The sequence below is a fragment of the Lytechinus variegatus genome, chromosome 2, assembly GCF_018143015.1.
Source record: "Lytechinus variegatus isolate NC3 chromosome 2, Lvar_3.0, whole genome shotgun sequence".
In the NCBI taxonomy this organism is placed as follows: Eukaryota; Metazoa; Echinodermata; class Echinoidea; order Temnopleuroida; family Toxopneustidae; genus Lytechinus; species Lytechinus variegatus.
Genome location: NC_054741.1, coordinates 28,962,631 through 28,990,320, shown reverse-complemented (window position 1 = coordinate 28,990,320; position 27,690 = coordinate 28,962,631). Strand labels below are relative to the sequence as shown.

General features: G+C 37.2%; 1 protein-coding gene across 1 annotated transcript in view; it reads right to left on the bottom strand.

Annotated features, from left to right (window-relative positions):
• LOC121407769 (protein virilizer homolog) overlaps positions 1–22,650 on the bottom strand; it is a 54,164-nt gene extending 31,514 nt beyond the window's left edge. The window contains exons 1-8 of the mRNA XM_041598966.1: positions 22,412–22,650; positions 7,343–7,455; positions 6,465–6,597; positions 4,501–4,666; positions 3,113–3,847; positions 2,355–2,566; positions 1,129–1,265; positions 17–239 (exon numbers count right to left, since the gene is read on the bottom strand). Coding sequence (XP_041454900.1) covers positions 17–239; positions 1,129–1,265; positions 2,355–2,566; positions 3,113–3,847; positions 4,501–4,666; positions 6,465–6,597; positions 7,343–7,455; positions 22,412–22,456 — 1,764 coding nt within the window. The 5' untranslated portion in view covers positions 22,457–22,650. The remainder of the gene's footprint in view (positions 1–16; positions 240–1,128; positions 1,266–2,354; positions 2,567–3,112; positions 3,848–4,500; positions 4,667–6,464; positions 6,598–7,342; positions 7,456–22,411) is intronic.
• Between the last annotated feature and the right edge of the window lie 5,040 nt (positions 22,651–27,690).

The window sequence follows — 27,690 nt, the reverse complement described above, 5'->3', positions numbered from 1 at the left end:
TGGCAATCTCTCTTACCACAAAGATTTCAGAGACAGATGGCCCCAGTTCACACAAGTGACACGTCAGCTTCATGCCAGCCTTCAGCTGTCTGATGTTGACTGCCAAGGTCTGCTTCATGGCTACCTGGTAGTCCAGTGCCTCTAGGGTCCAGCTAATGATGGCGTCCAGAGTGTCTTGACTGACATAGGCCAAGCCAGGGTCAAAGTGGGAGGGGAGATCTTCAAGAGCCGACACCCATCTATGAATGGTGACAGAGTGAAAAGGGAGAAACTCTGAAGTCATGTTATATTTCGATCATAAATGCTCTTAAAATTCATAATTTTTCTTGCCATCATTACGTAATTTCTGCATAATCTCACATAATCCTCATCGTATTCGTGACAAATATATTGATGTAAATTATTAAAGATTCCAAGCCGTCTTTTGCGCGCTAGATATACTCCAGTGCAAACAGAATCTGCACAATTTCTAACAAATAAAGGGCCTCCTCTTCAGCGGGATCATCATTGGCTTGAAGAAGCCAATCGATAACTGGCGAAACGATGCAATATTGAGTGGTCTTTTTATTTTTTGATCAACTTTCTTTATATTATTGATTGGAGCTTTGTCACTTAAATGACACACATCCAACACATCCCAATAAGGTCTTGAGTTTTGATATTTAAAGGACAAGGCCATTTTTCATGAGGCATATTTGTATATATCAGAGAAACAATGGGAAAATTTTTAAAAAGGCACAACAAATCTAGAAGGCCTATGAGAACAACGTGAAGGCCAGTCAACAGGACACATATCTGGTGACCTTGGTTCATGATCTCGGCTGTCAAGCCTGTGATCCAGCCAAAAACAGGCATGCTTGTTGTCCATGTCATAATCAAGAAAATTGTATAGTTAATTTTTTTTAAAACTGTACAATTTAATGGAATAGTATTATGCTTTTAATCCAGAAATGAAGGTCAAAATATCACACTTTAGGGTTCAGACACTCTTTATGGACTTAATTTGTCAACTAATATGAAAAAAAGTATGAGATCTAATGTACCAGTATTTTATTCTAAGGAAAAATTTAGGAGAGGTTGTGTAGGATGCTTTTTGTGACTAGGACTTATCGCACAAAGCTTTCTTACTTTGCATTGTGGTCTGAATCTTTGAATTCGGTAACTATATCTTGAATGACTGTGGTCTCATTGGGTACATCGCTGGGCTGGTCCTCAGTCTTCTGCTTCAGCTTCTCATAATTCGTCATATCAAGGTCACTGAACGTCTACAAAACAAATATAAAATTGTTTTCTTCATAATTACCGTCAAACAAAGTGGTATGTATCTTGAAAAATACATAAACTTCAAACCAAATATACGTAGTCCGCACTTATTAAGTCACTGATATATATTGTTATCAACATTGCTGGGCATTTAACACCTTTTATCTCAAAGTCCATAAGTTTTAAGAACAACTCAGAAAATCCTTGATTGTAGTTTCTTTTTTTGCAACCTTCACTTGCACAGAATGAGTTCTCTGCAGGAATTAGGAGACTAGTTTTCAAATAATACTAGCCTAGGTTACAAACATCGCCATATGATACAGCTTCTTCTCAGCTGCCCTCTAAATTCTCAAATGCAAGGTTTTAACAATGTTACACTGACAATATTCATACATTCTTCAATACAATCAAAGGCAAAGGACATGAAATTTAAGTAGAAAGTGGTAAATGGCAAATGTTGATTCACGACTAGCCAAAAGGACATTGGTGTAGTGACGGGACCCAGATTCAGACAATGAGATCCACATTCAAGGAACATTCCGATACACCATGAACCCTTTCCTCCTTACCATTTAGTATGTAATAAATACTGACATTTGACGAAATCACCATCACACAGATCATCCTTATCATCATCACCATTATCATCATGACAATCATCACATTCTTTCTAATATCCCCCTGTTTTAAATGTACTTGCATATTGTCAAGAATTCTCCCAATATCCTGCCGATTAATTCGTCATCACAATCTCTATCCTTGGTATATGTGCATTACAGACTCTCCCTCTTCCATTGTCCTCCTTTTTTCCACTTCCATGTACTATCCTCTCCTCACAATTAGGCTCTTTCATGTGTATTATTTTTATGCTATATTGTGTAAATGGTGTTTCTACTACAAGCTATTTGTCTCATAGAGTCTACATATTCTTTTTAAAAAACAAACTTAGAGAAAAATATTGCTTTCTCTCCCTTTCACAAATTTATGAAACCATTTGATGTTAAATATATGTCAAATGGAAAAAAAAGAATGTTTATTTAAACTAGAATTTGGTTATGATGAAAAAGTTCTATCAAACAGGAAGTACATACCTTGAGAGGCACCAGTTCATGTTGAAAGGGGTCAAAGGACTGTATCTCCGGCCAGGATTCATCTTCAAGCCCACCAAGGTCAACCCCAGCCAAAAGGAGACCACGTAAGCTATCCACACTGTCTTCCAGCGCTTCCTCATCGCTCAAGATATCCTCATAGCCCTGTCCTACACTATCTGTGTCATCATTTTCTTGAGCGGACTGTCTCTCTCCTAACAGATATAGTACAAGGCAAATAAAGGAATGATTATCTAGTTGTCCATCAAATTGCGCATGGTATATTAGCCTGGATTTAGCTCTGGCTGCTGTTCAAAGTGCTTGGCGCAATCAATAAGTCGATCATGCCTTGTATCCATTTACCTCATATATGCATTCACCAGTGCAGCACAATGGTGATCAATTTCTTGCTAAAGGAAATTACAACATGGCTGGGATTCAAACCCATGACCTCTGTTTCAAAGTCTGTAGACAAATCCAGAGGGCTGTAACGCTCCATAATAGTATAACATGTAGTCATCATCTTTATTACAGATGTAGATTTTAGTACAGGCCATTTGACTTTTATGCCTAATCCAAGACACATAATTTATATGAAATGTATAGATTTTTCTAGCTTCCATGCAACATATTCCAAGATAGTATATACCACTTCTAAAGTTCAGACAGCTAATTTTTGCCTCATTATGCTGCTGGACAGAGTACACGTGGAGGATCAAACACATTCAATTAAATTCATTATTTACATATAACACACAAACCTTCTCCCATGGCTTCAACATCCTGACGTGGATACCTCCTTCTCTGTGATGGCACTTCCTCAGGAGAAAGAGGTTCAAACAGTTCAGCCTCCTCCTCTCTCCTCCTTCCTTCTTCATCTTCGTCGTCATCAACTCCTGCTCCAGGCCTTTCAACCTTGTCTCCTTCCTCCCTCCCTCCTCCCTCCAAATAGTCCGAGGAGGAATGATCGGGTTCTCCCGGTGGTGTCCTGGGTCCACGATGACCTCTCTGCACCCTTTCCCCTTCCCAAACATCTTCGTTCCCTTCTTCCCATTCAGGCTCCCAGGTGTCGGTCAACTCCCATCCCTCGCCTCCGTCCCCATGCTCTGGAGCGGGTCCGGCTCCCTCTGCCGCTGGTGGTATCACCCAAGGATCCGTGCTTTTCCAGTCCCCTCTTCCCTCCCCCTCATCCCTTGGCCACATGTGTCCTTTTCTCTCGTCAACCTTTGAGGGTTCCTCCCACGTCTCGACTCCACCCGATGCCGGGTGGGGTGGCGATGGAGTCCTGGGCCCCTTCTTGGGAGGTGGGAGGGGTTGAGGCATGGGGTTTGGGGCTGGTATGTGAACTGGCTCCGGTACGGGTTCAGGAGGTGGTGGTTCAGTGTACCTGGGTCTCTTTGCATCCTGTTCATGGCTCCAGGAATCCCACTCTGCTGGTTTAGATTGGTCAGGGGCTGGGTGGGGCATGGGTGGTTCAGGAGAGATGACAGCCTCAACTGAAAGATTTTCAAAAAGTTCACGATAAACCAACAGTTTCCTTTATGTCAATGTGTCCCTCATCAAATTAAAATTTTAAATATAAAACTACACCCCAATTTACTCACATGATAACTAGGTACTCTGAACATAAAGCATGTCAGAAGGAAAAATCATTTTATGTGATTGCCAAAATATGCACAAAAATTTCATGAGTAGCAGTTCAAAGAAGAGAATAAAGGCCATTTCTCAAAAGTAAATAATAATAATAACATATGTTACAAACAATACAATAAAAACAAATTATACATTACTGAAGGGAAAATCTGACTCTGGTAATTACATAAGCTGTGTAAAAGAAGACAAATAAAAAACATCACAATCTCATCACCAAGTGATCACCTATATGCTTCTATATTTTTTTTTCCTTTTCCTTTCAAACAACTTTCAATTTCGATTGTCTCCCTAAAGGGAATAATTTTGACAGAATTATCATATGCATAATATTTTATATATTCTGCAGTCCTTCATTATTGTGTAAAACTGCGGAAATGCTAAAGACAGTATACTCAAATTTTCAAATAATCAGCAGACTAAACAATCAAACAACTAAATATGAACCTTCAGATCAAAAACTTATAGTCTACAGAGCAAGAAAATCAAATTGACTTACTTGGCCTTTTATTAGGTTGAGGAACCTGTTTTGGTGGTGGAGGCGGTGGTGGGGGAGGAGGAGAAGGGGACCTCTCTGGTTCTTTACCCCTTGAAACTAGCATACCTAGGACCATGAGGGTAAGCCGTCCATACCGCCCCCTAACCACCATGCTCTCAGTCGCAACCTGCAGGTAGGAGTTACATTATTCAATCAAAATTACAATGCGCTTCACAATATAGCATATATAGAACGCATCACTTAATCTCAGTTTAGCTTAACAAATATACATAATTACGGTAATTATCAACTCAAAATAATCATGTTAATCACTGGCGTAAATCCTTGCGTCACGCCTAAAGTAGATTGTTCGGGAGGGGGGTGATCTGTTGTTCCGTCTCCCACCCCAACTTGAAAAGCATGACATCACAGATTTATGCCCGTGATGTTAATTCACACAATAATATAGGAAATATATTCATATATGAAATGAATGTATCAAATATAATCATAACATTAAAGAAAATAAATGATATACATCAGTAGCACATTCTGTTATGATTTTATTTAATTTCCTTGATGCAATGATAATACTGAAAATAACTCATAAGGCCACACATTCATTATTTTCCTTCAAATATAATTTCATGCAAATTAAATGTGTGGAGAATTCTATAAATAGGAGACAAGGCAAAGTTTTTGTAAGTTCTGTAATTGCTGAAAATAGTGACCATGTCCAGTCAGACCGCAGGTCCCAAGAAAGTGGCTTCTTTCATCCAAGTGATATTCATGACTTGAGTTGTTTTGCATATTTAATGAGCTTGATGCGGACCGAAACACCTCTTTTCATTCAGTCATTGCTGCTCTAATTGTGCATCGAATTTCATGAATTTGGTATCATTGTAAAGAAGAAGAATCATTCTTTCAGGTCATGTGTTTGGATTTATTCAAAAATTTTGTAATATAGGTGAAAATTTTGATCTAAAATATGCTACAAAATAAATATTTTCATCTGACAAAAGCTGCTTTTTTCACACTTTATTTATGTTTGAGCCCACATGATTTTTATATCATGATAAAGGTGAATATGTATGCTTTGAAATGATATAGGTTTCAAAATAAGAATTGGTTTAATCAGGTCAAGATCACACTTTTCCTTTGCCAAGTACATAAAGCAGTTTGAAAACAAGAATACTGCACTCTGATTGGTCAAAGAGACCACCCAGTGGCAAATTCCAATGGTTCCAGTGCCTGGGTTCGTGGGAAGGTCACACTTCCCATGTGGTAATCTCCTCAAATACCCCGCGCCTGTTGTTCTGTGAACCTTATCCAGCCAATCAGAACTCTGGATTTCATGCAAGTAGAAAATTTCAGAAATCTCGTCTTGTACCTTGGTGGGAAAAGTGTGATCTTGACCCGATTAAAAGATGCCGCATATCAAGAGTGGCATTGTGAGAAAGTACAGAAGTTCAGCTTTATGGTGATATATATATCATTGAGGCTCAAAATAAAAAGTTTTGTACAATTTGCAAAAGAAAACAGAGGAAGAAAATTCAGTTTTGAGGCACACTTTCAGGCCAGAAATTTACTTATTTAACAAAATATTGTATACAAAATAAATGACCAATATGAAAGAGTAACTTTTACTCTATCTGATGGTGCAATAATATTTCATTTAACTTGAGGTTAAAATAGGTAAATTCTTAGAGAAAGAAAATCTCACGAATCACGAGATTTTGCAAGGAGGAGGATTCAACCACGAGATGATTTGGATGAATCTGGCCTTTTTGCTCATTAGCATAGGGACCTGCGGTCTGACTGCGTCAAGTTGGACAAAACAAGAATTCAAACATGTTCGTCAGATTCACACTTGTCAATTAATGGAACTTGGGGGAATTGATTTTCTCAAATTTCATATGAATCGCATGCATCCATGAACAGAGCTGCTATATAACAATTGAACAGAATTAGATCTGAGATTTTACCTGATTTTTAGGGATGATCTGAATGTCACTACCCTCCTTGTACTCCAAGGTGCCGAGCCTCTCAAAAATTGCACTGGAACTCTTCATCTTGTGAACAAAGGTTTCCAACTTAAAGCTGTGAGGACTGGTTTGCCTGAAAATCGAAATGAAGAATAATAAGAATCATAATTCAATTAAATTTGTGAAGTGCAAGCACAGCTCTAAAGAGAGCATGTGTGATTTTCTTGCTGTCACTGGATATCTCATTATTTTGTCTTGAAATGCAATGGCATTTCCTGCAGCTTTTATGCAACAAGTTCCTCATAGGCGACACTCCATGATAAAGAGCAAATACATCATTGACTCTTTATAAGCAAGTTAGCATAAAAACAGCCTCTGGCTTTTTCCTAGCTCTGTACTGAAATTATGCAAATGAAAATAACCTTTCAAGTGACATTGTATATTGTAAAGCCAATTATCTGAATTTTGTTGAATTTTTAGTCCAAATTTAATTTTTTGCATTTTTCTTTTACTTTTACATGAAACTACATTCTTATTTCTATATGATAAACTTGACATTCACATTCTCTGGTTAATCAATGATTAATGATTTAGTGATACTAAATATCCTTTTCATTTAACAAAATAATCACACTGTATTTATTCCAAAGAATCACATTTCAACATAAACTCCCAACACACTTTCAGGTGCCACGCACAAGCATTTTCCATGTGATGTACATGTATATCTAATAATGCTAAGTTTTGCTTACAAAAAGTTATAAAATGAATAGGAAATTTCATAGTTCACTCATAAAGCAACATGTATTTTTTTCAATTAAAGTTGGGGCAAAGGCTATAGATTTTTTGAAATTTTGACTAGTTTAGAATGAACTTACCCTATTCCAGTTTCATCATGAATGCTAGGATGGATGCTAAACCCCCTGGGTATCACCCTCACTTCATGGATACATACAGGCATGGAAAACCTTACCAGATCCATGTTCACCTCCTACAATAAAGACAGATATCAGATAAAAACTCAAAAGGCTTGAAATTAAGCACAATATGACTTAGTCTCAAAGATGTAAGACAATCGCTTATCTCAAACAAGAATATAAAAATCTGTAAAATCCCTATCGTGTCCAAAATTGGGTCAGTGCTGAGATTCAAAGTCAACTTCATGTTTCTGCATATTCTTCTCACACAACACACACCAATCTTAATATTTTACAACATGCATTGTCACTTACCACAGGAAAATCTTTGATTTTGACCCCATAAACCGAGATCTAATTCTGACTTTTCTTTTCGAAATAAAACTAACCAAAAATCTGTCTTTCAAATTCAAGGAAACACAAGCAACCGCCCAGTTACATTACAATTTTTTCCACACAGGATTTAGTTTGGACGTTAACGTTCCATCTAGACCTAACCTAACGTTAGACTTAATTTTATTTTGTTGATTGTTGGGCTGGGCTTTTTCTTTTAAATTTCCATCATTCATAGAAATTCATTGGGCCTATCACCAAACAGAATGGCCATTCTGTGCTTTTGGGAACTGTTCACTAAATCAAAGTTGTACCTCCTTTCAGCACAATATTATAAAGAATCCATGCTTCAGCGATTTTCAAAAGAAATGATGCAAATTGCTTTGTTTACAAAGTGAAGCTCTTCGCACAACTGGTTCCCTTTTTCCTCACACAATATTCATTGGGCTCAGATTTCAAAGTTTTCAGATGACATCAGCAATTCTGCGCAAGGGTTTGATTAGTCAAATGTGAAATTATAATTTTGTGATTAATCCGACTACCCTGCATTTCCCTGCTCTTCAAAACCACTCTGCCACTTTCACAATGTTGAATGAAAAAATGATTACAAAATCGATTCATTAAAAGAATCACAAACGATATATATATATGGAGATGAATCATTTTAACAAAACTCGTGAAAATTGGAACCAGCTTGTACAATTCTGGACAATTTTCCATAGCTGGTTCTTATGTAATGGGTAGAAAAAGACAGTTTACAAGATATATTTATTTCATCAGAATCACTACTGATGAAATAAATCTCATTAGTAATCTGTCTTTATCTACTCTTCAAAACAGAAACAAGCTATGGAAAATTCTCCAGAATTGTACATGCTGGTTCCCATTTTCACGAGTAAATGAAGACAGTTTACTACTAGTGAGATTTATCTCTAAGAATCGTCACTGATGAAATAATCTCACTTATAAACTATGAATACTCTTGAAAATGGGAACCAGTGTGTAAAACTCTATGGAGAATTTTCCACACTGCTTCCCATTTCAGCAGGAACACTAGATTACTCTACTCGCTGAAATGGGAACCAGCATGTAAAGCATCATTGTGCATGCAATATCAATTGCAAAAGACACACTGTGTGTGTGAAGCTGGGACTGCGGAGTGACATTAAGATTCCTATTCATTTTTTTTCTACAGAGGCTGCAAAAAATCACTAAATGCAAAGAAAACCAGCAACTCTTTGACCTGTATTCTGAAGCCGGGCTTAGCTTAGACATGGTTTAACTCTGTGCTAAAATTATGGGGAGTCAAAAGTGTCAAAATTATTATTATATTGTGATTTCTTATGTTTACTGTGCTCTTTCCCGATTCTTTGATGGTGAAGACAATCATCTTATTCATACTTCCTAGACAATGGGGGATGATTTGAGAGTCAAATGAGCTGAAATATGATATCTTTACTGTTAGTGATTTGTCACAATTTTAGTTATCCATACTTAAACCACAACTTTATACTCGAGTTTAAGTTAAACCTGACTTCAGAGTACTGGCCTTTGGAATTTTAGTGTTATATTCACTTTAATTTCATATTTTCCTATAATAATATGAACATATTTTTCAAGTGAAAGCAGAGGAAATACTATTTCTTAGCATAATAAATCAAGTGCGTAGCTTTAGATCCCCTTCAACATTGGGTGGCGAAATCAAGAGGTGTTCGGAAAACATGTCAGGATTTTCGTATTTATGATTTTAGTGATATTTTCTTCTTGGGTAAGGATCTTCAGAATATTTACCACAAATTAGTAAAAATAATTTGTAAAAAAAAAATTGGCATAGTCTAACATTTCAATTCTTGTTTAAAAAGGAACCAATATTGTAGAAATGTCAGAAATGAAATTGTATCCTATTTACAAAATTTAGATATAGATCTAACGTTAGATCCTTTAGAAGTAGACCAAAAGCTTTGGTCTCTGTTTGGTTGTTCCACTCAGCTCACCAAGAGACCGAAGTTCTGTACAGGGACTCCATGACCATATGTTTATAAGTTCAGATCAACCAGGGAAGTGGTAGTTGCGCGACAGCCGAAATAAGTCACTGTTTTTTCCCCCTTTTCAGTTTATTTTTTCCTGCTTTGGTGCATTTCAGGCAAAAATGGAATATTATCCCTATTTCGGTCCAGTTCTTTTTATACATTTTTATGAAATAACGACAAAAATCGATGAGCCCGTCAGGAGGATTTTGCATTGTTAACCCCCTAATGGTGACTGCACGATAGTGAACCGTCTGTGTACGAGGAGAAATAAAAAAATTAAAAAATGTTAAAAAACTCCTCAAAACAGATGGCTGGCACCTGTCTAGAACGTGTTGAGGAAAATAGAAATCTCGGGGTAGGGAGTTCGGTGAAAATGCCACTTTCAGAATTTGTATCTGTCTGTGCACCCATGTATAAAACAAATATGAAGCCATTAGAGGAGGAACAAGTAGAATGCCTCTGGCCGTCTCGCCTGCATCACGCGGTTCAATATAGCAGCAGTGCTCACTTTGAATACTACTCTAACTCGCACAAGATGTTCAGTGATACATGGTTACTCTTATGTCCACTTTTTATGAACTAGACCAATAAACTTACAGAGATATCATGGTTATTCAACAAAAAACCCCAACATGGCCAAAGTTCATTGACCTTACATGACCTTTGACCTTGATCATGTGACCTGAAACTCGAACAGGATGTTCAGTGATACTTGATTACTCTTATGTACAAGTTTCATGAATCAGATCCATAAACTTTCAAAGTTAGGATGGTAATTCAACAGATACCCCCGATTCGGCCAAAGTTCATTGACCCTAAATGACCTTTGACCTTAATCATGAGACCTGAAACTTGCACAGGATGTTCAGTGATGCTTGATTACTATTATGTCCAAGTTTCATGAATCAGATCCATAAACTTTCAAAGTTATGATGGGAATTCAACAGATATCCCCAATTCGGCCAAAGTTCATTGACCCTAAATGACCTTTGACCTTGGTCATGTGACGTGAAACTCATGCAGGATGTTCAGTGATACTTGATTAACCTTATGTCCAAGTTTCATGAACTAGGTCCATATATTTTCTAAGTTATGATGACATTTCAACAAGTGGAATGCCTCTGGCCGTCTCACCTGCATCACGCGGTTCAATATAGCAGCAGTGCTGACTTTGAATACTACTCTAACTCGCACAAGATGTTCAGTGATACATGGTTACTCTTATGTCCACTTTTTATGAACTAGACCAATAAACTTACAGAGATATGATGGTTATTCAACAAAAAACCCCAACATGGCCAAAGTTCATTGACCTTACATGACCTTTGACCTTGATCATGTGACCTGAAACTCGAACAGGATGTTCAGTGATACTTGATTTCTCTTATGTACAAGTTTCATGAATCAGATCCATAAACTTTCAAAGTTTTGATGGTAATTCAACTGATACACCCACTTCGGCCAAAGTTCATTGACCTTTGACCTTGGTCATGTGACCTGAAACGCGCACAGGATGTTCAGTGATATTTGATTACTCATATGTCCAAGTTTAATGAACTAGACTAATAAACTTTCAAAGTTATGATGGTAATTCAACAGATACCCCCGATTCGGCCAAAGTTCATTGACCCTAAATGACCTTTGACCTTAATCATGAGACCTGAAACTTGCACAAAATATTCAGTGATGCTTGATTACTATTATGTCCAAGTTTCATGAATCAGATCCATAAACTTACAAAGTTATGATGGGAATTCAACAGATATCCCCAATTCGGCCAAAGTTCATTGACCCTAAATGACCTTTGACCTTGGTCATGTGACGTGAAACTCATGCAGGATGTTCAGTGATACTTGATTAACCTTATGTCCAAGTTTCATGAACTAGGTCCATATATTTTCTAAGTTATGATGACATTTCAAAAACTTAACCTCAGGTTAAGATTTCAATGTTGATTCCTCCAACATGGTCTAAGTTCATTGACCCTAAATGACCTTTGACCTTGGTCATGTGACATGAAACTCTAATAGGATGTTCAGTAATACTTGATTAACCTTATGGCCAAGTTTTATTAACTAGGTCCATATACTTTGTAAGTTATGACGTCATTTCAAAAACTTAACCTCAGGTTAAGATTTGATGTTGACGCCGCCGCCGTCGGCGCCTATAGTCTCACTTTGCTTCGCAGGTGAGACAAAAACCTAGAAACCTATATGGTTGGAACTACCCCTTATCGACCACCTAATCTTCAAAGCATCATATCTGCGAAAATATTCATCAATTTTACCCAGTTTTCGTCTCATTTGTGAAATTGAGCAGATCAGATTCCCATGTTTCGGTCGGCGACTCCGATTCAATCCGCCTGTATATCGACGAACAACGAATACGATTTTACATTTGCTCATTTGCACCCGTCTTTTGAAACCGACCACCCGCGATACACTAAGCAACATGTAACGGCCGATTCTTGTCGAGGTGGCGAAATATTTTTACTCTTTCAAATCAGTTCTCTGATGTCAACATGCTAAATGATCATCTCACTATTTCCTCTGCGAGCTACGGCACATGATTCGACGATTGACGACGAATATTTGTTCTAAGGCCGTTTCCTATCGGATTTCTTGGTTTTTCAGCACGATTTGGGTCTGGTCAATACAATTTTGATTAATTCTACTAAATTTTTACTTTTTGTTGCTTCTTTTTCTCTCGTAAAATTGATTCTTACCGTTTCTATGGACACTGCGCCTACTCTCCCGCGCGTATCGTTTGTACATGTAATACGCAATAATTTTAACGCGCGCAAGGTGGTCGGTTTCAAAAGAGGTGGTCGATATGTGGTAGTCTCACCATACCATGAGAAACTGAGAAGTTTTATGAATAAAATGATGTATAATTCAAGGCATGCCTTGCCCCGCATAGTAGCACATTGCACTTTAAAAAGAAGTATTATACAGTCCCATTCGTTGCATTTTGTGTAAGTTATGAAAATCTACTTTTTGCTGTTAAAAAATCAGCACATTCTTCCGTTTAAACAGAAATATCTGTCAATATTTGACATCATGAGTTGATTTATGCACCATTCTTTTTCTTATCTCACAAGCTTAAAAAATGTTAAACAAGTGGAATGCCTCTGGCCGTCTCACCTGCATCACGCGGTTCAATATAGCAGCAGTGCTGACTTTGAATACTACTCTAACTCGCACAAGATGTTCAGTGATACATGGTTACTCTTATGTCCACTTTTTATGAACTAGACCAATAAACTTAGAGAGATATGATGGTTATTCAACAAAAAACCTCGACATGGCCAAGGTTCATTGACCTTACATGACCTTTGACCTTGATCATGTGACCTGAAACTGGAACAGGATGTTCAGTGATACTTGATTACTCTTATGTACAAGTTTCATGAATCAGATCCATAAACTTTCAAAGTTATGATGGTAATTCAACAGATACACCCAATTCGGCCAAAGTTCATTGACCTTTGACCTTGGTCATGTGACCTGAAACGCGCACAGGATGTTCAGTGATACTTGATTACTCTAATGTCCAAGTTTAATGAACTAGACCAATAAACTTTCAAAGTTATGATGGTAATTCAACAGATACCCCCGATTCGGCAAAAGTTCATTGACCCTAAATGACCTTTGACCTTTATCATGAGACCTGAAACTTGCACAAAATTTTCAGTGATGCTTGATTACTATTGTGTCCAAGTTTCATGAATCAGATCTATAAACTTTCAAAGTTATGATGGGAATTCAACAGATATCCCCAATTCGGCCAAAGTTCATTGACCCTAAATGACCTTTGACCTTGGTCATGTGACGTGAAACTCATGTAGGATGTTCAGTGATACTTGATTAACTTAATGTCCAAGTTTCATGAACTAGGTCCATATATTTTCTAAGTTATGATGACATTTCAAAAACTTAACCTCAGGTTAAGATTTCGATGTTGATTCCTCCAACATGGTCTAAGTTCATTGACCCTAAATGACCTTTGACCTTGGTCATGTGACATGAAACTCTAATAGGATGTTCAGTAATACTTGATTAACCTTATGGCCAAGTTTTATTAACTAGGTCCATATACTTTCTAAGTTATGACGTCATTTCAAAAACTTAACCTCAGGTTAAGATTTGATGTTGACGCCGCCGCCGTCGCCGTCGGAAAAGCGGCGCCTATAGTCTCACTTTGCTTCGCAGGTGAGACAAAAACTCCTCAAAACAGATGGCTGGCACCTGTCTAGAACGTGTTGAGGAAAATAGAAATCTCGGGGTAGGGAGTTCGAAAAGCACCCTAAACACGTAATTTCCATATTCTGAAAATGCACCCCTTAACAGGTATTGGCGTACTGTGAAACCCTACCCTTAACAAGTATTGGAAAGAAAACGATACTCTTGGCAAATATTTTCTAAAATGAACTCCTAAACAAGTATAGGACTACTTTATTGTCCAGGTCCTTCGGTCGTCGGTTTTACCTTTATAAACATCATTTGGTTTAGTACGACCCCACCTTCTACACCTCGCGCAAATCGGACTCTAAACACTTGGGGCAAAAGGGACATTTTAATTTTGTTTTATCATCCACGCAAATTTGACCCTCAACACGTAACTATCCTAGCGAAATAGATACCCTTTTTTCATTATTTTTGTGTTTTTGACATCCTTATCACGTTATGTACGTAACGTGCCCTACTGTATCTTGAATTTAAAAGACATGCTTTTCACATGTTTTTTTGGTCGCGCATGGTATTAATGTTGTAACCGATTTTTATTCCAATTCCCGATCTGAACCGATTTCCCCCTTTTTTTCTACATTTTTCCGAACTCCAATTTTTGACCAGTGAGAAAAAAGTCGGATAAGAAAAACCAAAACAAAAGACAAAAAACATGTGGCGATATGTTTGCCGTCAAAATGCGCTGATGATTTGTTTTTTTGATTTCGGACACAAGCAGTGGAAGGAAAAGAAGAGAAAGGAGAAGAAAATTATGATTTGTTTTCATCTCCAACGACAAAAACGGAGGAAGAAGAAAAACAAGAAGATGATGTTTTGATCTCAAGCGGAGGAAAATTAAATTTAGTTGAACACGCTGACATGCGCCATGTTTACGACTATGCGTCCTCTAAGAGTTTACGATTACCTCCACCATCACTACGATGTTGTAGAGGTGAATATCATCGTAAACTTAGGATAAAAGTGCGTCTTTTTCGGTGTGTCATGCAAACTCTCTAAGAGTTTTACGATTACCTCCACCATCACTACGATGTTGTAGAGAAGGTGAATATCATTGTAAACAACTTCAGATTTTAGTGCGTCTATGTTGGTAGGTTATGCGTCCTTTAAGAGCTTACGATTACCTCCGCTTTCACTACGATGTTGTATAGGTGAATATCATCGTAAACAACTTTGGATAATAGTGCGTCTATTTCGGTAAGTCATGCGACCTCTAAGAGTTTACGATTACCTCCGCCATCACGATATTGTAGAGAAGGTGAATATCATAGTAAACAACTTCGGATAGTAGTGCGTCTTTTTCTCTAAGTAATGCGACCTCTAATAGTTCACGACGGACTCCGCCATCACCCCGATGTTGTAGAGAAGGGGACTATCGTTTGAATGGCGGTAATGTCACGCGCTGCATCATCATTTTCTTCTTTTCCTTCCTCCGATTTTGTCGGAGATCAAAACAATTCATCATCTTCTTCCTCCGCTTTTGTCGGAGATAAAAACAAATTCTGTCATCAGTGTAGCTTGCAGCATTTGTCCACGTGCCGGCCACCCACAAATTTTAATGTATTTTTTTGTTTTTGAATATCTGCCGATTCGATTTCGATTTTAGGAGCAAAACTTCCGAACCGAACTCCGATCCCGTTATTTCTCTTAACTTACAACATTACATGGTATCCACTCGTCAATTTCACGCATTATGCGTGAGACTCGAGCATTTTGCATTTTTTTTGGACTCTTTAAGAGTCTTACTCATCCCCTCAGGCTCAAAATCTCTGTCATGTCAGTCTCACGCAACTATCACAGCTTATCCCCATATCATGCATATACATTGTACACGATGTCTGTGATCTCACTCAGATTCACAGAAAATCTCACGCATAGCTGGTCTTAGACAGCTGGCAGCCGTCTGTTTCGAGGAGTTTTTTTAACATTTTTTTTTTTATTTCTCCTCATACACAGACGGCTCGCTATCGTGCAGCCACCATAAGGGGACTTGCAATGCAAAATCCCCCCGTCGGGGCTTTTCAATTTTTGTCTTAATGAATAAAAATTTCGAAAATTATAGTGACCAGAGTGCATATTTATATTCCCTCTTGGCATCAATTGCCAAAAAACGGAGAAAAATGAAGTTAAAAGGAACAAAAACAGTGACTTACCTCGGCTGTCGCGCAAATTCACTTCCCCGTTTTTTTATCTTAAGTACATAAACATATGGCCACAAACACTGGGCGGCAGTTCACCGTGCGAGACGTGCTCCAGCGAGTTGTGCTATGTTGTGCTATGTTGCTTCCTTTTCATTTTCTTTTCATTTTGGATATATATAGGATTTTGGATATATAGGAATTTGGATTTAGTCCTTTGGTTTTTTGCAATTGCTATTTTGAGGAAATTCCGGATTGCAGTAGGTAAGCTGTCATTTTTGGGCCTTTTATGCACTTTGCACTTTGAATTTCCCGCCAAACCACAATGGCGGAGAATCTAGCTCAGCGTAAGCCCCCAGAAGAGGAGGGGGGATTTCAAGTTATAAGGAAGCTAAAATTAGCAAAAAAAAGATTGAGAGAGGGAAGTTTGAGTGATGTGGAAGAGTTGGCAGCGGATACCGACTTTGGCACACCGCCGTCAACTCCTTTCAAAATAGGAATAAATGCCACAAAAGCAGACCACCTAAAGGTACTCTTAGTACCCATTGAGAGAAATAAAAACCTTAGTGTAGTTAATGAACTGACTGTCAAGAAGGATATTGGAAAGGCTTGCAGGTCTCCCCCTGACTTCATTAAGTTTGTACGTGGTGGGAAGGGTCTCTTAGTAAAGTGTAAAAATGAGAAGCAACGTAAAGCCTTAACTCAGATACCAGAGATTGGCAATATTCCGGTCAAAATAGAGGAAAAAACCCACGCCTCGAAAGGGGTCATATTTGGAATTTCTCTAGAAACCTCTGAGGAAGATATTCTGAAGGAGCTAGAAATTAGCAGAGTAGTGAAGGTTGAGAGAATGAAAAAGAGAATTGAGGGTGATTTGAAGCCCCTAAAGACCGTAATATTGTTCTTCTCTACCCCCAAGTTCCAGAGCATGTTGAATTTTGCTTCCAGAAAATAAGAGTCAAGGAATATATTCCACCAGCACCCAGGTGCTTTAAATGCCAAAGATACGGGCATTTAGCTAGTGGGTGTAGTGCTAAGGAAAGGTGCCCCAGATGTGGCCTAGGACATTCGGTAGAAAATTGCGAGCTGGAGCGACAACACTTCAAATGTGTAAATTGCAATGGTAACCATTCGGCTGCTTATAAAGGTTGTGAGGCCTCAAAAGAAGCACAAGAAGTGCAGCAAATTAAAATACAAAATCATATCTCATATGCACAAGCAGTGAGACTACGCTCTGAACAAAATGAGGAAATTAAGCAGGGAAAACATCTTGTAAACAAGGCAGAAATAACAAAAGTAACAAATCCAATCAATAAAGTAAACACTCAGAAAGGAAATGCAGATTCTGATCAAACCGAAATGGAAATCGTCTCGGATTCGCAATTTTCTACCAAAACAGAGGTGACAGGTAAAATGTCTGAGAATGTAGGACAAACGCATAGTAATTTCTTGAAAGGTGCTTCAGACATCACACTTATTTCTTTCATAATTAGACTAATCAGAATAGTAACAAAGCCTGACTGTAATCCATTTGATGAAATAACACATATTTTGAAAGATACTCTGGGTTTACATCCCTCAGACGTTGATTTACAGTCAATTCGCAGCCTATTCTACTAGTCTGATCACCCTCGTGGCATTCAGCATTCTCCAGTGGAATGCACAGGGTCTTGAATGCCACGGGGATGAGTTAATTAGATTTTTGAATCAACAAAAAAGACCCTTAGAAATTATTTGTGTACAAGAAACTTGGTTAGAAGAGGGGAGAGTCATGCAGATACCAGACTATATATGTGAATATAGGAATAGAAAAGGAGGGTCCCGAGGGGGTTGCGCTATATACGTCCATTCTTCACTAAACTACAAAAGTGTTTTTAAACACGATGATCTGGAGATAATATCATTAGAAATTTTATTGGATGATGAGGTTTTAAATGTAGTTAATTTCTATAACCCCTGCAGCAAACTTAGCACAGACTCGCTGAATGAACTTTTCAAGAATGTGAGGGGAAAAAACTTTGTAATATTGGGAGACTTTAATGCTCATAATACATTATGGGGCAGTAAAAAAACAGATGCAAATGGTAAAGTAGTGGAAGATTTTGCAAACGAGAGAAATCTTGTTTTCTTAAATGATGGAAGTGCCACTAGAGTAGACTACCACACAGGTAATTTTTCTTGTTTGGATCTAACATTAGCCCCTCCCAGTACAGCGAACAAAGCAACGTGGCAGGTCCTGAATAATAGTTTTGGAAGTGACCATTATCCATTGTTAAGTGAGTTGAACATACTGAAAGGGAATGGTACGCAAACAAAGATCGACCACTCCCATTCAATCAGTTCAATTTTATCCACAAAGAATGTAAATTGGGATGAATTTAGGCGGCAAACTGATGAGCAATGGAATACCTTAGAGAAAGAAGACAAGGTCATAGAGTTCGATACTTTCATGGAATCAATTAAGATTACCCTGGAAAATTTACTAGGACTTCGAGCTGCCAAGTATATCAAGAAAAACCCAGTACCATGGTGGAATAAAGATTGTTCCTCTAGAATAAAAGAGAGAAATAGAGCAAGGAGCAAATTGAAAAGTTATGTAATACCCCCTCCAGATTTATTGGAGGATTTTAAGAAGAAAAGATCTATTGCCCAGAAAACTTTAAGGCAAGCCAAAAGGGTTTACTGGGAAAAGTACTGTCAAGACATTGATTGTTTTACGTCTGTATCCGAGATCTGGAATATGATTAAAAGGATCAATAATGATGGTATTTCGCCCAGGAAAAACATTGTTCTCATGAGAGAGAATAGTTCCGTTGTTACTGGCAATGACGTTGCGGATACCTTCGCCAACCACTTTAAAAACATAAACGATAGTTTTAAGGGCAAAGTTTTTACCCCTGAACAAATAGACATTGTTAAAAAATGTGAGGATATCATATCATCTTTTGGAGATGCTAAGGAATGTTGTGTCCTTAATGAACCCTTTACCATGTACGAATTGAGTATATCTTTTAAAAAATGTAAAGAGTCTTCTCCAGGTAAAGATGGCGTTGGGTATGAAGTATATAAAAATCTCTCACACAAAGGGAAAGGTATAATGTTAGCTATAATCAATAACATATGGGAAACAGGAATTGTTCCCCTCCAGTGTAAGCATTGCGTCATAGTCCCAATATTGAAACCACATAAGGAAGCTACAGACGTTTCTTCCTACAGGCCTATCGCTCTTAATGACTGTTTCATTAAAATAATTGAGAAAATCATCAAAGAAAGAATGGTATGGTTTACGGAAAAGCATAGTTTATTGCCATCTTGCCACAGTGCTTTTAGAAAGGCAAGAAGCACTAAGGACAATATAACTCAACTTGAAAATGACATTCAAAAAAGTATTGGGAATAAAGAACATACCCTGGCCATTTTCTTTGACATGGAGAAGGCTTATGATAGACTATGGAAGGAAGGCTTGATATATAAACTTAATGAACTTGGTTTCCAAGGCAACATAGTTAAGTTCTTATGGAACTATTTAAGCGGGCGCTCTTTCCAGGTCCGGGCAAATAAGTACCTTTCAGGTATACAGGACATAGATGAAGGGCTACCGCAGGGTAGTTCCCTAAGTCCCGTCCTTTTCAATTTAATGTTGTCGGACATACCAATGGATGAATCTGTCAGTATTTCTATATACGCAGACGACTGTGTTATATGGAAAAGTGGAAAAAACATTGATTTTCTAAAAAGAAAAGTACAAACCTATGTGAATATCCTAAATGAGTGGTTCAACAGATGGGGTTTTACCCTTTCTAAAGAAAAATCTGTTACTTTGCTTTTTAGTAACACTAACAAATGTGTACAGATTGATTTAGATGAGGTCCCCTTACCACAAAAGGACGAACATTCATTTTTAGGAGTATTACTGGATAGAAAGTTAACATGGAGACCACATATAAATATGATTGTAACAAGAGCAAAAAAGAAAATAAATATAATGAAAAGACTAGTGGGAACAAAGTGGGGAAGTAGTTATAAAAGCCTTTTGAATTTTTATAAAGTGGTCATCAGGCCATTGTTGGATTATGCAGCAGAAGCATATGATTCAGCTCATGATCATGTGAAGAACTTCTTGTTGACAATTCAATACCAGGCTTTAAAACTGTGCACAGGGGCGTTACCGGGCACCTCCCTGGAATCCTTACAGGTAGATACTGGTGAATTACCACTTGATCTGAGAAGATATATGCTTAGCAAGGTTTACAAAGCAAAAATAAGACAAAACGCCAAACATCCACTCCAATCATCATTGAAGAACTGTTGGCAATTTGAATACGAAAAAAATAAGAAAGCACGAAAACCTTTTGGATTAAGAGTTTTGGAAGATGAGATACTCTACACAACTGAATCTTTTCAGTCTTATACTCCCATGCCTCCTTGGCATCTCTCTCCACCAGAAGTGTCATTGAAGCTGCATGAGCTTGTGTCCAAAAGTGACATTTTTTATCAATACAACACAACTGTGGAGTATATTAATACAACTTGGAAAGAGAATCTCCATATTTACACTGATGGTTCTAGAGACCCGGCGCACGGCAATGCCTCTGCTTGTTTTTACGTGCCTGCTATGCGGGTAATCGAAAGTAAAAGAATGCAAAATTTTACTTCATCGTATAGATCGGAATTGGTCGCCATAGTCTTGGCACTGCAGTGGTTGGAAAATTTGAACGTTTATAATAAAGTGGTAATTTTTACCGATTCTTTGAGTGCTATTGAAGCGGTGAAGGAAAACAATGAGGATAATTTCGTTAGAGAAATCATAATTACCGCTACTTGTCTAAAATATAAAGGTATATTAATTTGCATTGAGTGGATTCCATCCCACTGTGGAGTTAGTGGAAACGAAACGGCTGACTTCTATGCAAAGGCAGCCCTAAAACAAGAAATAGAGATTAATAATGGTTTGAATATCCAAGAAACAAAAAAGATTGTAAGAGTTCTTGCAAGAAAGGAATGGCAGAAGAGATGGGACAAGTCAACTTCAGAATTAAAAAAATACCAGAAAGCTGTCTCCGAAAAAACTCCCTTTGATTATCTCTGCACAGATAAAAGAGGTGAAAAAATGATCCACAGATTACGTTTGGGAGGTTTGGGTTTAAATGACTTCCTTTTTAAGAAGGGAAGACACACGACTGGATTGTGTGAATTTTGTAATGAAAGAGAAACGATATACCATTTCTTATGTTTGCCCTAAATTTATTATTCAACAAGCCCTATTACTTGCTGAATTAAATGTTAACAATATCCCTGATGCGGAACGTAAAGTGGAGAATCTCACACTTAAGACACAAAGTGCTCTAATCAGATATTTCAAAAGGACTCATAGATTTCAAATTGGCTGCCCGGATGGCAACCATCTTAACAGGGTGCACGGTGTAGTCAAGAGTAAAGAGTTCTAAACTTTAGCAAATTATTACTTTCGTGACCAGAATACCTTGCTGAGCAAAGTTTTTATAATTACTCATATTTTTCGGGGGTAATTCTTTATGATGTTTTCACCGAATTAATCTTTGTGTGCACCTTTATTGTCACTTTCACTTTATCACATGGCCCTTAAATGTCAGTATTTACTCTACTATAAATGTTTTCGTTTTAAAAAAAATAATAATGTTGATATGGTTCCGATCGATTTGACATAAATTTGCACCTGCGGAATTTAAATCAAGTTCCACGAGGTATTGGATAGAGCGCCCCCTGCTCACGTTTGAGAGACATAGGGAATACAATTTTTTTGTACTCCTGAGACGCCCTCGAAATGCACCTCGAGCGGGCTTGTCAGGATAACGTACTAATACAGGGCAGGAGAGGTGGTCTTGCACAATTTCCTGGGAACTTTTCTTTCCTTTCTTTCTTTTACTTTTCAAACTGACATAATTTGAACAAAGAAATTATCATATTTTGGAAAAAAAGAAAAGCATATTTATAAGGCAACAATAGTCAAAACTGACTAGTTTGCCTATTCAAAATAACAACAACAACGTCCCCAGTACAGATCGCGCTAGAACTTCGGTCTCTGTATTTGGTGAGTGAAGCCAATGAAGTTCAGCTGAACAACCAACAAAACAGAGACCGAAGCTTTTGGTCTAAGCTGGTCTTTGAACTTGGTCTTCGCATCTCTGATTCTCTGGCTACTCCATCAGCACCGCACCGTACCTCGCCGCCGGCCGCGCCTTGCATAGGCGTCGGAGCTAGCTTATTGCCGATTGCCATTGTCATTCATTGATTGGGTGGACTCACCTCACTCGTTTCGTGGGTTAGCGTGTCGAAGAAAAGAACCTCCATACTGCGAAAGTTTGAAACTTGATCAAGGTTCAAATCTTCAAATTCTTTCTGTAGTTGTTCAAAACCAAATCTAGAACAAGGTGATTTTGCAAAGGAAGGATAATGTCAGAAATTTGCGAGTCATTCTGCATTATTTTGTTACTCCCTGATCGTTAGGACTCATCTTCTTCTTCTAGAAATGCTATCGTTACGGTGTCTTTAATTGTGTCAAAAAAAATGGGGGAAACGGCGATATTAACTGTTCGTTGTGGCGTGCGCCTGTAATCCAAGCTGTGGGGAAGTTACAAATTGATGCAGAGGGTCGAGGTTCGAGCCCTGGTCACGTCTTTCGGATGGTGACGTTAAAGGTCGGTCCCAGACGTAAATAATCATATCTGATTGATACACGTCTGACAAAACTCAAATACACACACGATACCGGATAGGCCCTACTAGTGTAGTAGACAGTGGTGATAGTCTTAATATATCATTATTTCGTTTTTATTTAGGGCCTACCATTTGCAATTTGCATTGCATTTATTGTTAAAAGAATACCCAGCTAATCACTCCCTTTGTTCAGTGTACATACATTGTATCTACATGTGTGTAAACCAGTGAAGAACAGGGATATTTTGTAAATACCATATAAACATGGAATAAATACAAACAATGCAAGTAACTCATCATGATCTTGCATCAAGTGTGCGGTTATGATGAAACAGATACGTTTGTAATTACTTTTTAAATATTGTTACTATTTTTAAAACATAAACCTATTCAAACATTATTTTTAATACACTAGAGCTTGTTTGTTTGCTTGAAATTTATTTCTGCGTTCCACACGTTCAACATAATACAACATAGGCCTAATCAATTATTACATAGATTTTACATATATACATTTTAGACACACGTATCATTTACAATCTCTTTCTGAATATAAAAAAAGTATATGAAAAATATTATTTAACTAAATTTCAGAACGCAGGAGACCGTCGTCATGAGCGACCTGCTTGATGTTGACGACGGCCTCAAGAGTGAGGGGGCATATCCTGACACAAGTTTAGGAAACACTCATTTCAGTGCCGGATCGTTATGCCTTGTCCCATCATCCCCATTAAGTGTACGTTGAGTTATTGATAACATTGATCAAATCAGTGTCCTTAATACTCTCTCAAAAACGAAGAGCTAATTTAGCTCTTAAGGAGCGTGTATAATGAGTGACTTCACTTCGGAGTGCTGTTTGTCTAGTTCAAATTCTTTTTGTTCCTTCGCCTTTTTTCTATCCTGTATATATATGCATATATGAATAAGTCCGAAAGTCGACAATATTTTTTTCATTTCCACGGGGATCCACACTTTACAAGCTTTGCTATTAGTGGACCCCCCCCCCCATTTCCATTTAATTGCATTAGTGAACATAATAATATAATAAAACATTTCAAATAGAATGGTATTTTTTTCAGAATTTGGAATGTTGCATTATCTCTGAATGAAATTTTAAAGGGCATATCCTCCCCATATATGAATGAAGAGAGAAAAATATAGTCAATATAATTTCATCAAAATCGGATGTAAAATAAAGTTATATTATGACATCATAAAACAGCTGCATATTCTGGTCGTTATGCAAATTAATGAAAGGATTGATGAAATATGAAATAACTTAATTTCATTTCATTAAACATGAACATGCTTCATTATAGTAAAATCTGAAAAAAATGAAACTTTCTTTATTTCCTACCATAAAATACAAAAGAAATAGTTAGTTTGTGAGTGAGAGTGTGACATCATCCATACTCTCATTTGATGTAACGTTGGACATGTTTTTTAATTAAAAAAAAGTTACAACTCTCTTTTTTATCTCCGATTTTGATGAAATTGTCCGCACTATACTTGAGTTTTTTCTATTTATTCAGATTCACTTTTTGTTTGGGATGGACTTACCTTTAAAGTTTATTAAAAAATATTTCGTGTCTGCAGTCTTTTTATTTTGATATTTGCATCATCGTGTTATTTCCACGTTTGTGGAGGGAGTTACAGTGTGATCTGTGATAGCATCATTCATCCACTCTATTTCCGATAATAATGATCATATTCTTTCCCACTATCATCTAACCTCTAAAAAATCTCACCGTTTAATCCTCATTTACTTGTTTTGATATTTAAAAAAAATTATTTTTCCTTATTTGTGATTTTTTTTCAATATTGATTAGTCACCCTCATTTTCCTCTCTGAATATAATATGCACATAATTTTAAACGAGTGAGGGAATTTTTAAGACCTGCTCATTACCTTTAAAGGTGCGGACCAGATGGCACAATGGGAGCACCTTAAAGGTTTAACTTTGTACCTTTCACAGAGGTGCAAAGATGCACCTTTCCAAAAAGGTACAAAGTTGCACCTTGACACTGGACCCAGTGCGACATCTTGTCTGCAACTTTAAAGGAGCAAACCGGGGGGGGGGGGGGCAAAGTTGAACCTATTTTTTTTGTGTGTGCAGACCCAAAGTTGCTCAAAAACGTGAATTCGTGCACAAATCTAATACAAATAGTGTTTTTAGCCCAAATTCATAAATTAATCATTATTTCTTCCTTTTACTAATTAAAATCGGTCAATTTCATTTTGTTTATGGTCAAAATAAATTCCTCGACAATTTCAATTGAAAAAAAACAGTAAAAAAATCGAAAAATAGGCCTACATAAGAAATTTATAAATACATGAGAAAATAAATGTGATGTTAATTTTTGTAAACGCATTTAAACAGATTCATATAAAGAGTGTGAACCCAAAATTAGCATCTTTGGGGCATTATTAAGTTCTTTAGAGCACACTTTTACGCATAAATTAGCATAATATTTTACTTATTTTATTAATTTATTGTAACATATTTATTTAGGATAAAGATAAAATATGATCAGCTGAGGCTGTTTTACATTATGGTCCTGACACACACACAAAATATATACAACCATAAATTAATAATAATAATATCCATAATTTTTTTACATTTTTCGCAGAATTTGATCTTATAGTTTTGCAAATTATGCCAGGGGTAGCGCGTGCCAATTTTCTTCTCAGCCACCCCCCCCCCCCATTATGAAAGATTTCTGCCTAAATGAGACAGAAAATCGTGTACAACTCTTGAACGCACACACAGGTCACGGAGTGACCCTGAGTGCAAACAGCTGACTGTGTTACAACTTAGGGGTGATACATTTTCACAATAGGGGTGATCAAACTCATTGGAGGGACTTTAATTCACTTATAACAAAGAAATGTGTACTACATACTCCTGTTGAATGCTTTTATGAAAATTATATGAGTTTCACATTCATTTGAACGGGAGGACAAGATTGTTGTATATATCGAGTGCATTATGCATAAATCATACTACCATTGCGACCCCTGCCCGGCCGATGGTTCAGGCATGACGATCCTGAGTGACGTCACCGATAGAGACCTCAAATGCCAGGAGAGCCTATTCGACAACTAGCTTCATCTAAAAAACACGTATTGAAGATAACATCCAATGGGGAAATGGCTTTCATTTTCATGAAATATACACTCCATCCTTCAATAAATCTTTCACCCGTCGTTAACTGCCCACTCATTCTCGAGCAATGGGGGAATGAATACAGTGTCTCAAAGTTTGTGTGAAAAAAGGTGCATTTTCCATAGAACTTCTGCCCAAAAGCAATGCGTAAGGGAAAGATTAGCCCCAAAACACGAATAGATGAGTTAATCAAATGGGATGAATCATGAAAATCAGTGAAATATAGTTTCTCTTGTACTCATTACTGAATACCCCGACTTGATACGATTAATTTTTCCCCCTCTCCATCAACTTTTAAGAAAAAGGTTGCATATTTTCATAAAAATATCATGTGTTATATCGACGGACGCCCGTGCGTACGAGCAGGAGGAAGCCAAATGTCTCGTATTTTTCAAAATGCCCCCCGTCGTCTTAGGCGACGAAATGGCCCAGTCTAATATTAGGGTTAACGATGCTGATTTTCCATCGGAGCGATTGCCTGTCGCCGGAGAAAATGTCATGGAACCATAATAAAGAGTAGGAAAATAATTATTTGATTTGATACGAATCTGTTTGCATTTTTTACGATCCATGCACATTTCATAAGCCAAAAATAAAAAAGAAATCGATACCTTTAAATAAAGACAATACACTACAATACATGTAGAAATAGGATTATTTTTTTTCCGATTCAAAACATCAAAAACAAACACAACGATAAATATTGGCTTACATATTTACAGTTTGCATAACTGTAGGAAATATAAACGAGCTGGATTACAATCTTAGAATAATTGGGCAAAAAATGCCAAACTTATAACCAACCATGGGCAACACACTGTCCACACAACTATCGGTTAAAATCTGTCTTACCAACATACTCAACACAGATGACAGTATTATGTTGCCCAACATTTTAAGTGTTTACCCACTGTATCTGCTGTGCCAATTGTAACACAGCTGATCTGCAATGGGGTAACAGATAAGAGGTAAAAATTGAAGGAAAAGAAGTGAAATAATAATGATAATAATAGTGATGATAATAATATTAATAATAATAATAATAATGATAATAATAATAGTACTAACAACAACAACAATAGAAATAATAATAATAATAAAACAACAATAATAATAATAACGATAATAATAATATGATAATAAAAATAATAATAATATGGTCCATTTTATATAGCTCAATTTATATATTATATATGCTGAAGCATATTTGAAAAGCAAAAAAGCGTTAAAAAAACGAGAAAAAAAGGTTTTCACAACCAAAATGGAGATCAACTTGGTCCCGAGAAATTTGAAAAGAAGAAGAGGTCCTTTTGGTTATATTTTTAAAACATTAATTTTTACACATCTTCCAGAATACCTGGGGGTGCTACCTATAGAGAATAATACACGCAGCACCCTTAAGGTAATGTGGGGGTGGCACCCCCGCTTCCCAGGGCCATGCACCTGGGTCGAGTACAGCACACTGTGGGTGAATTGCTTGCTGAAAGAATGCACGACATGGTTCGGAATTGAAAGCACTAACTGAAAGTCGTAACCACTATTACGTATAGGTATATACCAAAGTTCATAGATACAATCACGACCCTGTGAAGTGGGGATGATGATTTACCCAGGGGTGTTGCGTAGGTTACTCGTCTTGGGCAGCACCCCTTGGAAATCTGATAGGTATGCTGAATCAGAAAGCTGAAATATAATCAGA